At 43.8% G+C, this 15,000-nt stretch overlaps 1 protein-coding gene across 3 annotated transcripts in view; it reads left to right on the forward strand.

Moving 5' to 3' along the window:
• pvrl2l (PVR cell adhesion molecule related 2 like) overlaps positions 1-15,000 on the forward strand; it is a 367,143-nt gene that overhangs the window by 187,332 nt on the left and 164,811 nt on the right. For all 3 annotated transcript variants that reach the window (XM_079522341.1, XM_079522342.1, XM_079522343.1), the window contains exon 4: positions 4,936-5,229. In XM_079522341.1, the coding sequence (XP_079378467.1) occupies positions 4,936-5,229 (294 nt within the window). The remainder of the gene's footprint in view (positions 1-4,935; positions 5,230-15,000) is intronic.

Consider the following 15,000-nt stretch of genomic DNA (forward strand, 5'->3'; position numbering starts at 1 on the left):
CAGGAAATATATTTATTCAGTCCCAGTTAAAGTGAATTAGAAAACCAACTACAACACGGCCCTGCAGTATGTTTTCATGCCCCTTAACACAAATCGAGCCATACACGTCTAAATACGGTTAAGAAAACCCCTCACTTTTATGCCATCCCCACGTTTGAACGTTTAACAATAGCATGTCTAAGCAGTCAATCTGACTGATCTTTTGATTTTGAAGTGAATTTTCTTTGCCCATGAAGTTCTGAGAAAGTTCCCCTTCCATGACTTTTCCTAAATATTCAACTCTGTTTTTTTCATCTGAAATGTTTTCTAAATATGATTTTAGGCATAATTATACATATATGTCTGCTCGTTTTCGCCAAAAGGACCGTTATCACCCTTTCTCCCCCCGCAAGCAGTGAAGTTCGCACCTCCCGACAGTTGGAGACGGGCATTGCTCAAGCTAATAGGTCATTTGCATTTCAACTGCCAACGCCTGCATTCCAACTAATTCCTCAGTGTAAATATGTAGGCCTACTTACATTACAAATGTACTCAACATTTAGATTAAATGTTGTTTTGGAGGACTTATATAGTTATAGTTAGTTTGGAGAAATAATAATATACGTGTCCGACGCACGGCTCTCTCCTTTTCTCTCTCACGGAGGCACGTCTCATCCATGCAATGTTCATGAATCCAAGTAACTGCCGGTGAGGTATGCGGAAGTGCATTTTAGATAATGCTGTAGGACTATTTGTGGCGGTGATGCGTCACATGACTTTACCTATCCTATGGTATATAAACCGTGCTGCTGCAGCTGCTGCTGTTAGAATGAGATGCGGACCTCTCTGCTGGCACAATCAATCAAATATATATTAATTTGAAACCCGTTACGTCGATGCGCCCTTACCCATACACGTGTAGCCTATGTTTCCCTCTCTATATAAAAATGACAACATTACAAAATGACAATAACTCTAATGTCGTATTTCGTCTGACTCTGAGCAATGCGTCTGGCTCTGGCTGTTACAATTACGCGTGGTATTTTATTGGCTCAAAACAAAGTCGGACAGTGTTTAAAATTAGGCTACTACAACCCAGACCCAGTGCCCACCTCTAAATGTTGTCTGTTGTTGTGTCAGTGAATGGGATCTCAGGAAAAAAACTCTCAACTTGAAAAATGAAGTCAAATCCGCTCGCTTTTTTTCTTCCTTTTTTTTAACAGAGGGAGATGTCCGAGACAGTCCGACTCACTCACACAGTTGATTTGATTGACACCCGAACAGTAACAAGTTGACATGTCAATCTTTCCTTAATAAAACTATAGAGTCTAGTTTTATCCGTTACCAAACTGTGTTGGCCGTGCACCCCCTGTTACCTCCTGACCGAGCTGACGCACCCCCAACGCCCAGTAGGTCCAAAATGATTTTTATATATAATCTGTTACACACACAATCAAAGACCAAATAATTTGCAGGCAGCTGGTGTTAATTACCTCGCGCTGCGCAAGGGTATTCAATAGCGCACACACCGTCACTATAATTATAGTTTGGTAAACTGAAAAGAAAAAGAAAAAGAAAAGTTGAGTTATCCTGTCTTGAGTTGAAACGGTGCCAGCTGCCTTGAATTAATTGGAATGTAACATTTAGAAGACAATGGCAAGTCGTCAACCCCCCTCGGCGGGTGGGAGAGGTGTGAACATCATTAGAAGAGATGAGGGAAGAGAGTGGCCAATGGAATTTGCACAAAAAACACGGTCATCTGGACCTTTCAGCCGCCAGAGTCAGGGACGAATAGTTTTCATAATCCTCATGGGGGCCCGCGCCTCGGCAGGTTCTGTGTTTTGTCGCTGGGACGGCGGAAGGTTTCAACGGCAGGCTGGCAGCCAGCGTGTTCTTGCTGGTGGTGGTTTCATTGTTAACAAGTAGCCTAAGAAGAAGCAGAGTAGGCTACAGTAGCCTACTGTATGCATGCATACCCTTACCTACCTGCCAGATTAGCATTTCAATGCCTGATCTGCATGTGTACAAGGGGACAGGCAACGCGGTCCACCCCACACCACCCCCCGCCCCAGACAGTGAGGAAAACAGACGTGTTAAGGTGCCAGACTTGGATGGTTAGAGCTTGCGCAAACGGGCGCGACCTGATGCGGCACAAACGGGACGAACCGAGGTGAATATATATTCAGGTCCAATTCCTCATGGGGGCCGAGATCCCTGGTCCAATTCCTCATGGGGGCCCTGGCCCCCCGGCCCCCACAGACTCTACGTCACTGGTCAGAGTAGTAGGTGAGATGAGTTCAGTCAATTACATTTTCAATTCAAAGGGCTTTATTGGCATGAGAAAACATACGTTTACATTGCCAAAGCAGAAAGCACAATACAACAATACAGCAATACAATCAAAACAAAAATGATGTACATTTGAAAGTCAGAATCTTACACAGGATTATACACAATGATTAGTCTTTAGGGTGGTTGTGTTCCATTTGATATCCTTCTCCTATCACAGCAACTCACGAATCTTGCTGCTGTGTTCCGTTCGCACATTGTCAGTCATGCTAGTGTTAACAGTCATACTGTACTTACGCCTCCTGTATACGGGCCCCGACGACTCAAACACTGGCAACCATCTTGTGTTCGTCGAGAACACAAAAAGATGAAAATAATGATAATCCGTGAATCCCATACTGGCCACGATCTTTAGCGGGGTTTATCTCGGAATTGGCCCTCAGATTTGGTGACATGAGAAAAAGTATGAACTTAGGATGTCAATAAAATGCTGTCGCATCGCTCCCGTTAGCATGTTACCGTGTTGCAAGCTAGTTTAGGTCCGGAGTGAGCGACCGTGTGCATGCACGAAACACTTCCGGTTCAAGATGGCATGTCAAGGGTCCCGCGATTTGTAGTTTTTTGTAGTTTTTGCCTGGGAAGGTCTACCGAGGTGCCCGAAAACATGCCGGCACTAAAGGTGTTTAGTACACATTTTAGTTGGCTGTTGAGATCTGAGTTGAATTTGAGTTTAACCGCTTTAAAAAATCTTTGTTCATTCTCCCAGTGCCTTGACTTTGTTTCTTAACAGGGAGCAATAATGCCTAGGTGTTTACTTCAGTATTATTCCCATTTTAATGGCTTTAAGAATGAGCGTATTCTTGACAAGGAAAGCTATACAGCTGTGTGACCATCAGTTAGCATAATTGTTTCTGTTGCAAAGCAGGCACTATAAGTTACTGCAGATCTTTGGTTCTGTGTCAGCACTTTATTTGGGAATTTTCTCTTTTGTTTTTAAATGGTCTGGTATACTCTGTAGTGCGGAGGGTCAGGTTTGGAGAAGACTGCTGAAATGTTAAAGTCACAATATGTACAAACATCCCCCTTTGCTCCAAGTTCCTCGTTAATCTCGCCCTGCTGCGTGTTTATGCACCCAGGATTTAATCTCACCTTGCTACTTATGCACCCAGGATTTAGGCTTTTTCTAAAGTGTCTCCATATCACCCAAGCGTGGCTTCAAGTAACTCAGGTGCACAAAGCTATTATTCAAATGTTTCTTCCACAGTCACTGTGGCGGCATGGTATTACCGGGGAGAGTTGGGGGGGGTGGGGGGGGGATTGGCGGGGCTCTGTTTATTCGACTGTGCAACCGAGGCACCCGCCGTGTGCTCTAATTGCTTGCTCAGAATCCCCGGGACCCGCATGTGACGAGAAGCAGCAGCCGGCTCAATTTGATGCGGTGTCACGGAACACATCAGGCCCCGATACAACCCACCTTGTTAGAGCTCCCAAATCGATCGAACCCCTCTGCTCTGCTTAGCTCTGCTGTCTTAGTTCACCTCTTCTTCTTCTCTTCTCTTCTCTTCTCTTCTCTTCTCTTCTCTTCTCTTCTCTTCTCTTCTCTTCTCTTCTCTTCTCTTCTCTTCTCTTCTCTTCTCTTCTCTTCTCTTCTCTTCTCTTCTCTTCTCTCTTCTTTTTTGTCCACTACTCTTTTATCTTCTGCTCTCCCCTTGCCAACTGAGTTCTCTCTCCTGTCTTTACAGTTACCTTTCATTTAATCTCACCCCACACCCCACCATCCCAGCTCCTGTCTCTCAGATTCTCCCTCACAGTCCAGAGACACACCATGCATTTGCTCCCCTGTGTGTTTCATTACAGGCACGGCAGGATGCCAGGTGTATATGCACAACAAATTGATTGGACATCCTCCCTCCTCCCTGCTCTCCCTTGTCCTTCTATACTCATCTGCTTACACCCCCTCACCACCACCAACAACAACAACAACCTCTCCTCCCTGGCGTCTCTCTCCCCTCACCTTATCGACTGCTCTGCTTTTCTATATTTCTGTGAATGTTTTTTATCCCTTCACATAAACTTTTCAATAAGGTACATTGAAGCTCGGTCTAGAGGGGTTCACTGCATCCAAGACTGGCTGCCATACCCTTGTGAATGCTTCCATGTTATCACAGAGTAGATAAATGAGTTTCTCCAGAGTTTCTCATTACCTCTTCATCCAGTGTAGGAGTGTATGAATCCAAAGCTAGAGTATGGTCTTTCTTGCTATGTACAGTATAAGAGCATTCCGATTAATTTAGCGTTGTCTGTATTTTTGAGGGGCGCTAGCCCCTCCTATATAGCCTACAGATTTGGTAGCCTACACATAAATTCAGGTGTCATCTTACATGTCTTGGTGAAAAGAGGAGTTTTCTTAAACATTGTATCATGGTTAAAAGATAATAACATAAATTGACAAATTAATTCATGAAGTATATTAATTTTTTATTGTATGATGTATGACGGCAAGATCGCCCCTCACTTCACACGGGTGTGATTTTATTTTCTGTGTGATAACCCATTTTTCTCTGCCCCCCCCCCCCCCCCCTCCCCCCACCCACCTTTTTCTTTCATCACTCCTCTCCTCTCCTCTCCCTGTCTGGCTCCTCCTCCTCACTGCTCTCCTCTCCACAGCCAAGCCCAAGAACTCTGCCGTGGCGGTGACCGTGCAGGCGGGCGCCAAGCCGGTGGTTGTGGCCCGGTGCGAGGCGGCCGAGGGCAAGCCGCCGGCGTCCATCCGGTGGGTGGCGGCCGCCGGCGGCAACCACTCCACGCGCAGCGAGCCCGCTGCCCACGGTACTGTGACCGTCCTCAGCGAGTACCAGCTGGCCCCGACGCCCGCCGACGACGGGCGCGAGATCTCCTGCATGGTCACCCAGAAGACCCAGGACCGACCGTGGGTGTTCCCTGTCAAGCTCTCCGTAGAGTGTAAGGAGAAAGCGCACGCACGCACACACACACACACACACACACACCAATGTCCTCAATTTCCCATCGCTAGTTTAACCCATCAAGAACTGAAGCCAATTATAAAAATGTCTTCTAAATCCTAACAGTTTTCTGAAAAATTATGTTGCTATATCAGTGGTGCTCAAACCTTTTCAAGTCACGGACCCCCAACATGTATTTGTCCACCAACACCCATTTCAAAATACTTTGTTGCAGGGACCCCCAGAAGCAAAGATTTTAGTTAAAAATGTTTGCGTTAAAAATTATATATATATTCGGGCGCCCGCTGGCCTAGTGGTCCAGGCGCAGTGGTACCATAAAGTTACCTATTACTTTTTGGAGTTACTGGTCATGTGAATTCAGAGTGTCATTTTGTATGTTTTATTTAGATGTGGTACAGTGTAGAGACAGGAAACCTATGGCAGAGAGAGAAGGGATGACATGCGAGAGATGACGGGAGTTGCATTTCAACTCGGGTCCTCGCGACTCACAAGGAGCATAAGGGTCACTGACTGGCTGAGCCAACAGTGATCCCTCGCTAGTCCCAAGCTTCAGTCATCACTAGTATTTTACGGCATGTGCAGTTTGTGAATGAAGCCGCACGAATCACAATGCAGTGGTTAAATCCCATAATATACAGTGGTGTATACTGTATAGGGGCCGCGGCATTCAGAGAACATCAATATACAGTGGTGTATAGGGGCCGGAACTACAGTATACAGGTAGAAATGGTGTTCATTTAGGACTGAGGCCGATTCTAAAAGAAAAAAGCCTTCTAAATCCTAAAAGTTTTCTGAAAAACCTATGTTACTATGTCAGTGGTGCTCAACCTTTTTCATGTCAAGGACCCCCAGAATTTGGCCGTGGACCCACATCTGAAAATATGTTGTTCCAGGGACCCCCCCAGGAGCAAAGATTTAAGTTAAAAGAAAGAATAGAATATCCAAAGATTTGCGCCACATTTTCACGATAAAAAAAGCAGATCTACAAGCTTGTAGCACGGCACTCGGTGCCACACTATGAGCTTGTAGATCTGCTATTTTTCTATATCTAAAGTACAACATAATGCTTAAAACACCAAAAGGGTTTCCTGTCCAGAATGGGTTAATGTAATCGTTTATGCCAGTTTAGTTAGTATATTCGAGTGCACATTTTCATAATTTCGTCATTAGGCTTCCTTTCATTATTAACTGCAGTCAGGCGTGGTTTGTGAACCCATGACCATTGGTGTTTAGTCTATTGGTGTAATTATGGCAGTCTGATATGGTTGGCTGGTTTCAGAGTTCTCTTAAAAAATAAAATAAAATAAAAATAGCTATACAGTATACTGTATAGTTAAAATCTAAAAGAGGCATGTCTGGGACGGCTACTAGGCCTGAGGTGGTTTCCCAGAAGCGTTGTTGTCTAATGTCAGTGACAAGTTCCACAGCACCCTGACAACGGTAGCCTTGATAAGCATTCTCAAAAAGCATCATGAAGTTTGTGTGATCATCATACAGACCTTGACCTTTCATTAGAAGCAATGCTCCTTGTCCTTAGGGCACGGTGGCACAGTCGGTAGTGCTGTCGCCTCACAGCTAGGAGGTCCTGGGTTTGATTCCCGCTGGGGACGCTGTGGGCGCTGTGGGCGCTGGGGGCGTGTTCCCTCCTCCGCGTCATCAGTGCCCATACCCGAGGCGGGGTTGGCAAAAGGGCCTTTCTGTGTGGAGTTTGCATGTTCTCCCCGTATCCCCTAGGGTAGGTACCCTCACAAAAAACATGCAGTAATCCTGGTCTCTAAACTACCTCCCCCTGGCCAGCCGGGGCGCCTGATGGAGGGGAAAGGAACTGGTCAGAATAACGTGTTCCTTCCACGTGCTACTACCGGCCGGGGAAATTCCTCATGCATAGAAGGAGGCATGAGGTCAGTCCGCTACCCCCCCAGGTTGGCAGAGGAAGTGTAGCGTCCAGGATTACATTAGATAATTGGCACTTGGTGAAAAAACTGGGTTGCAAAATCGTGGGATAAAAATGATAAGGAAAAAAAAAGAAGCAATGCTCCTTGTTAGATCTACTCGACTGCACGCTTGTAGTCACATCATTCAGCAGGTTGCAAATTTGACCTTAACGGTGGCATGTTTGTTCAGGCTGCAGGCCTGCAGCCAGCATTATAAAAAACATTTATATTTTGTTCCTTATTCAGCAGCCTCGAGGTTGCTCATCCATACTATCCATTATCCACGGAGGTTTGACAATGTCCTAGCAGTGCAGGCAAAAAAATATTAATAACACTATTTTCAATACGTTGATGACAAATGCAATGGATTCAGCAAGTCTGTGTGCATAATGGCATAATAACCTTGGGGGTGATTATAAGTTGCGATTTATTAAAAATGCTACCGTAAAAGAAACTTGCTATGTTACAGGAGAACAGCATACAGTGCCCTGAATAGAAATCTATGTCGGCTGGCAAGACACAGATTCATGAATTTCAGATTACTCAAGCGCAGCCCGTAATACTGTCCTGTATTCTATGGCATAAATAATACTGCTTGTCGTTTTGGTAGCTGCACCAAGTTATTGCCTTTTGATTGCTTGTTTGTGATCAATAAGCCAAACTAATTATTGTTTGAATTGCCCCGGCCTATTTCAAGGCTATTCAATTTGACTTCTAATAGTCAAATTCTAACAGTCGAGTTTAATTCAGTGGTATTCAAGTGAGATATTTTCTAAATTGTATAAGCAGCAGAATAATAGCAACAGAATAATAAATAAACATTGCTTTTCAGAGCGGAAACTTAGCCTACATTTTAATTGGCTGTGAGAGGCTGGTAAGGGACCAGAATATTGGATAGTGGGGCCCTTGTCCCAGAAAAGGTTGAGAGCCAGTGTTGCATATAGGCTTGCAATTTGGTCTAATGGAAACGGCCAAATGTACTGTAAATAGGCCTACTTCACCTATTAACAAAAGTGCTTCACTTTTTACTTTCACGTCACCAGTTTTGTTTCATGACAGCATTACTGTAGTTAGCACATAGCATGAGCAGTGATTGGTCAACATTTAAAGCCTCACTATGTAACTTTTTTTAAATGCATACAATATACGGTAGACTATGTTAATACAATATAACTTATACAATTGGGGTGCTTGTATTTTGTGTAGAAGGAAAGGAAGTCCGCACACAGCTCAGCTCCACAGTGTTTTATTTGTTTAAAACACCGACATACTATATATAGCACAACGTTTCGGCCATCGCTGGCCTTCATCAGGTGACAATAATCAACCCCCAAATATTATAATACCAAGGTATTAAGGGGTCACGTCACGTGACCGATACAGAAACAGGGCAGGTAATTGTTACAAACACCTTTCTGTGAAATAATCATAATAGAAAACCACCACATCAAACAAGTTTGGAAAAAACCTTGCACCAAAACAATGTTAAAAGCTTCAGCCTCCGCGTGGCCACGTTGCTGTCACACGGAGGCTCAAGCTTAGGGGCCCCCAAAAAGTGGGACGGTTATTAACTTTGAACTTTTTTCCAGTAATGGGCTTATCATGGCAATAAAATAAGCCCAAATGTCCTAAACCAGAGGTTTTTAACGATTGTGAATGAGGGACCGCCACCCTGACTTAGAATCAACCTGGGGACCACTGTTGTGTTGGGTGGGGATATGGGCTAAGATTAGTGCTTTTGTATCACTTGCTATGCAGTGTGTACAACATCCCACTGTGTCTCAACTTTCAACCAATGGTCCATTGACTAATAATTTCCTAATAATAATGACTCATCCAGACATTCCGGTGAACTTGAGATTTTAACTCCCTTTTTCTGTTGAATTTCTTGACCTCCCACTGGACGGTCATCAATGTCACCAGGTCATTCAGTTCACTGCTTCTCAACTAGTAGAAAGAAAATGTAAAAATAAATCTACAAATCCTACATTACTAAATGCATGGTCAGGGTTCAGGGACCACATGCAACACCTCCACGGACGACCTGTTGAAAACCTCTGTCCTAAACCATCATATGATACATGTTACTGCAAGTGTTTAAACCCTCAGTTTATCCATAAGGCTTCCAGAGGGAGGTCTCCAAAAATAGGGGGGGGGGGCCTTTGCATGTTGGTGGCCCAGGGGCCCTTTATCTCCAGATCCGCCTATGAGATCTCTAGATCCCCTTCACTAAATCGCACCCCAAAAAGCGATTGTCCAATGCCAATCCAAATAGTTTAGCAACGGTTGCTATGCAGGTCAAGTTTTCTTCGCTGCTAACGTGCCTATTGGACAAGGATGGGTTGACTGTGGGTGTATTGCTTCCACTGTGACGATGGCTTCATTGGCCTCTTACCAGACTGTCATCTTGAGTGTTGTTAAAAAGGAAGAAGAAACACCCACACACTAATTTCTAGAGCTCCACAAGAGAAGAGACTTACTTTATTAAGGCAAAAATACAATGTTTCAACCCTCTAGGAGTCTAGGTCTTTAGTGGAGCTATAGAAACTAGTGTTCAGATGTTTCTTCTTCCTTTTTGATGTTTGACTTGATGCCTTGACATCTTGAGTGTTGTTGCCTTTCATTGTCCTTGAATTTGTTCTTGAATAAAATTGTTCTGATTGATTATTAATTGTACTACTTAGAGACTGCCCAAACGCTAAGCACTTTAGGTACCAAAATAATTTTAAACATCGTAAAAAATTCAATTAAAATTTGGTAAAATTCCCATAAATATTTACAATAATAAAATGTAACAAAAGCTCAAGCCAGCAAGTTTTTTACAAACTTGTTTTCTATATGGTGGTTTTCTATTATGATTATTTCACAGAAATACAAAGGTGTTTGTAACAATTATACCTGCCCTGTTTCTGTATCGGTCACGTGATGTGACCCACAATACCATATAAGGGGGGTTGTCATTGTCATTTGATTATTGTCACCTGATGAAGGCCAGCGATGGTCGAAACGTCGTGCTATACTATGTCGGTGTTTTAAACAAATAAAACACTGTGGAGCTGAGCTGTGTGCGGACTTCCTTTCCTTCTATACTGTATCAACCTTTGTCCAGCACCAGCAAGGGACTAGCCTCGGAAACCCAGACGTTTTTATTTCCAGGGAGAAAAAAAAAGTCTGGGTCCGAGTCCACTTCAATTCGGCATAGAGTAGCACAAATATCACTCACTCTCTGCTGATTTCTGATCGTCTGCACCTTTGTTAAATTGACACGCACACGCACACATATACACACACACACACACTCCTCTCACTCTCTGTCGCTCTAATTAATTAGTCTCATGTCTAGCAGCTGCGCATAGTTTCTGCCGGCGGATCCTGCCGGGAGCTGCCTATGCCATAAAAAGCATAGGTGAGTTCCAGGCTAGCAAGGGACTGGATGTGCGCAACCTGCATTGTATTTTGTGTCCCTTCTCTTCTATTGAGACATTTAGATTGTGTCAAAGGTTGTGTCAAGGGGCACGGTGGCGCATGCAGTCGTCTCACAGCTAGAAAGTCAGGGTTTGATTCCCGCTGTGGGCACTGGGGGCGTGTTCTCTCCTCCGTGTTATCAGCGCCCATACCCTGGGTGGTGTTGGTGAAAGGGCCTTTCTGTGTGCATGTTATCCCTACGGGTTAGGTTAGGTACCCTTACAAAAACATGCAGTAATCCTGGTCTCTATGATGACCCTCCCTGATGGAGGGGAAAGGAACTGGTGGGAATAACGTATTCCTTACACGCGCTACGTCCTACCGGGGAAACTACCCCCTGGCAGGTGATAAGAAGAGGCCTGCTCACTCCACATGCATTGAAGGAAGAATGAGCTCAGTTCGGGGCTCTCCCCAGGTTGGCAGAGGGAGAGTAGTGCCCAGGATTACAGTTTAAGCAATTAGCCCTTCACTAAATCGCACCCCAAAAAGCGATTGTCCAATGCCAATCCAAATAGTTTAGCAATGGTTGCTATGCAGGTCAATCTTTCTTCGCTGCTAACGTGCCTATTGGACAAGGATGGGTTGGGGAGGGACTTAGTGAAGGGCTAATTGGCACCCAGTGTCAAATTTATCGTCAGAGTAAGCAGGTCGGCTCTATTAGCTCAGCACTTGCGCAGGAAACCAGGTTCAAATCTGGGGTAGAATAGGATTTATTTTTCTTTTTTTACATATGCGAGGAAGTGTCCTCAAATTTGGATACTGAGCCTCTCAGGGTACATCTAATTTAATAAAGTGGAGTACATCTCTAATCCAGTGAAGATGGTTTGGGGGAGCAGAGGACTTCCATTTCATCAGAATTAGACGCCTAGCTAAGAGAGTGGTAAAGGCCACCTAATGAGCTTTGTATTTTGGCAGTAATAGAGTAGGGGGAGAAATTCCAAAAATAGCCGTCATTACAGTTGGTTCAAATGGTATCCCAACACTCCTTGACATAGTGTCAAAGATCTCAGTCCAATATCTACGTAAAGAAGGGCATGACCAAAACATGTGTATATACGTGGCAGGGGCCGAGCGACACCTATCACACAGGGGATCAATATCACCATATATTTTGGATAACCTAACTTTAGTGAAATGTACACGATGGATAATTTTGCATTGGATTAGCCCATGCCTTGCACAAATGGAAGAAGTGTGGACAAGACGTAAAATGTCTTCCCAATCATCATCTGAGACTTCTTCTCCCAAATCCTCTTCCCATTTGTTCTTAATATTTTCTATTGAAGTAGGCCGCAAAGAGAAAATACAATTGTACATAATAGATATTAGGCCCTTTTTTTTAATGTTTTTTTTTGTGGCTTTTGCCTTTATTTTATATTTTTTATGGAGGGACAGACAGTCGGCTGACAGGAAATGGGGAGAGAGATGGGGGGAAGACATGCAGTAAAGGCCGTCGGGATCGGGAGTCGAACCCGCGGCACACTGCCAGACTGGATTACCAGCCAAGGTGCCTGGACCACTGAGCCATGGCCCAGGCCATATTAGGCCCTTTGTGCTCAACAATGGAGTTAAAAAGGAATCAACCTCTGTGGCCTCTGGAAGGTTTGGAAATACAGGGTTATGGCTGCGCACAAAACTGTGAATCTGAAGATATCGAAAGAAGTGTTGATTTGAAAGGGAATACTTTTCAGATAGCTGTTGAAAGGAGGCAAATACATTGCCAATATACAGATCCCTGAGATTCGTAATGTAGAATAGGAATCTAACATAGTGCTGCTTTAGGAAGACAAACATACAAACTCTGCTCTAGCAATAATAACTAATGCTTGTTTTCTGTTTTCTTGTTATACGTATACGCCACACACACACGCACACGCACACGCACACGCACACACACACACACACACACACACGTCTACAGTCATTTCTAATTCAGCATTGAAGCCATTAAATTATAATATTACACCTTTCCCCATCATGTTCACCCACCCTCACACAATGTACTGTAAATTTACCATTAGATACATTTGTATATACGTTTAGGATATTACTGGGATCCAACATGGCCCGAGGAGACACACTCCAATATGAAAGGCACCATTAGTTCTAGAGTTAGAAGTTTTAACAGTTTTCTATTTTGGCACTTTTTACCATGTATCAGCCGAGGGCATCAGATGTAGTTCAATTCAGATTAGTCTGGCTGGCAGGCAGGCAGGCATGCAGGCAGGCAGGCAGGCAGGCAGGCAGGCAGGCAGGGAGGCAGGCAGGCAGGCAGGCAGGCATGCAGGCAGGCAGGCAGGCTGGCAGGCAGGCAGGCAGGCAGGCAGGCAGGCAGGCAGGCAGGGAGTCCACACAACTGTCTTCCACCTCATTGTGTGCATACAGTACATCATGTAGCTTCCTCTCTGGTCAAATAGAGGGTATGCGCGTGACATCATCGTACCTGGAAGTTATGCGGGAACGCCCACTGAGTGGCAAAAAAACTACTTTCTGGCCTTGACAGCCCATTCATCCAAACAGAAAGGTCCTGTCTGATTGCATTACACAATGTTAAACTCACCAACATTGCAGCTGTACGAAAAGCTTGAATTATCCTCTTTCTATCTGCAAAGTTTTTGTTTAATAAAAATCCACCATAGAAACGTTATGAGCTACTGTACTTTCTGTCAAGAAATGCCCTGCATTTGATTATCTTTCTAAGTGTCAGAGTTTGGAAGTGCTTGTTTTCAATAACACAACATTTTGCTGCCTGCTGCATTATGTGACATATAGAAACAGGTGCTACGCAGGACGGTTGAGTGATTTCCAAAGAGCGCTTCCAAACTCCAACACATGCTGCTCAATGTTTTGCCACTCAGTCTAGATGAGGGGGGCGTGTCCTGATGGGAAAATCATGCATGTGCAATTGTGCATACTCTCTATTCAGTCTATTGTATAGAAGGTTATGAGAAAATGTCTCTACTTCTCACCTAGAAGTTTTTACATTGTGGTCCCATTTAGAGGAAAATATTGTTTATTTTCATTTTGAACAATGTTGAGAAGGATGAGGCCTCACAACTCTTAGCCACAAAAATTGTGTAATAGGTACAGGAAACCAGCATTTCGACAATAGTCTTCCTCAGGGTTTTACATTCTGAACAAAACTTATTTTCCATTAATTTTGTTTCCACTATCACATGTGTTTTCTAGCCTGACAGCTACTCCCCGTTTCGATTCCCAGACGGCCAGACCATTTGCTGCATGTCACTCTCCTATTCTCTTTCTTTGTGTTTCATGTCTCTCCCCCCTGTAGCTATGCAACTAAAGGCTCCGGAAAGCAAAAATAAATAAATACAAAATAATAGGGGAGAAAGCTCAAAAAACAAAATAGCATTGTATTCTTGAACATGTATTGATTGCCAAAAAGCTAATTGTCCACTTTGTAGACTGGAGTAAACTGTGATCAACAAATTTAGTCACAGACATCCTTTTACAGCAGTGGTTGTAAGCTTGTAGATCTGCTATGCCTCCGGCTCATATTATTTGACAATTTGGCCAATGTTTGACCAGTTTTTATAGAATAGTTTGTCGATTACTTTTTGACGCAGTAATGGTCTTTTTTTTAGGCAGGCCTATTAAAAAGTTCCTAAAAGTCCTTAAATTCCCTTTTAAATCTTTAAAAAAGTCCTTAAATTAAAAGCCCCCCCAGCACCACCCACAGGTTGAGAACCACTGTGTCTGTAAACAGACAGAGTCCTTGACTGTGTACCGACTTCTAATCCTTATTGTTTCCTTACAAATACAGTTATCACCCAGTTAGCACCACAGAAGCCTCACACGCTGTTTGATTATTCATTATGAAACATGTACAATAAATATACAATAAACATGGCCCTTTATACCAGGGCAGCAGCAGGTGAATGCTATTGTCTAATTGCTGTAGACATTATAGACATGCATGTTTAATTAAAGAAAACAATTACCTTTGAGAAATGTCAATGCAGTCAATGTAATGAGTGCAGTGTGAGCATTACGACATTACTTAAGTCATGCACATTATCAGCACATACAGTATGTGTAATGGGCACGCACGCACGCACGCACGCACGCACGCACGCACGCACGCACGCACACTATCTGTGGTTGTAAAGAGGAGGTATGAATTCATACAGGCTGCTAAGTGCAAGACATTATAAGCCGTGTATGTTTCTCACACACACGGCCTGGGGCAAGCCCTCACACTTATTACCTGACAAGCTGTCACGTTGACTGCTGCCCTGTGTGTCTAAGTCTCACTGCAGCTGTCATCTACATGCATAAATGTATGTGATTATATGCCTGTGTTTCCGTATGGATCAGAATGTCATTAA

Source organism: Electrona antarctica (genome assembly GCF_951216825.1).
Source record: "Electrona antarctica genome assembly, chromosome: 15".
NCBI lineage: Eukaryota > Metazoa > Chordata > Actinopteri > Myctophiformes > Myctophidae > Electrona > Electrona antarctica.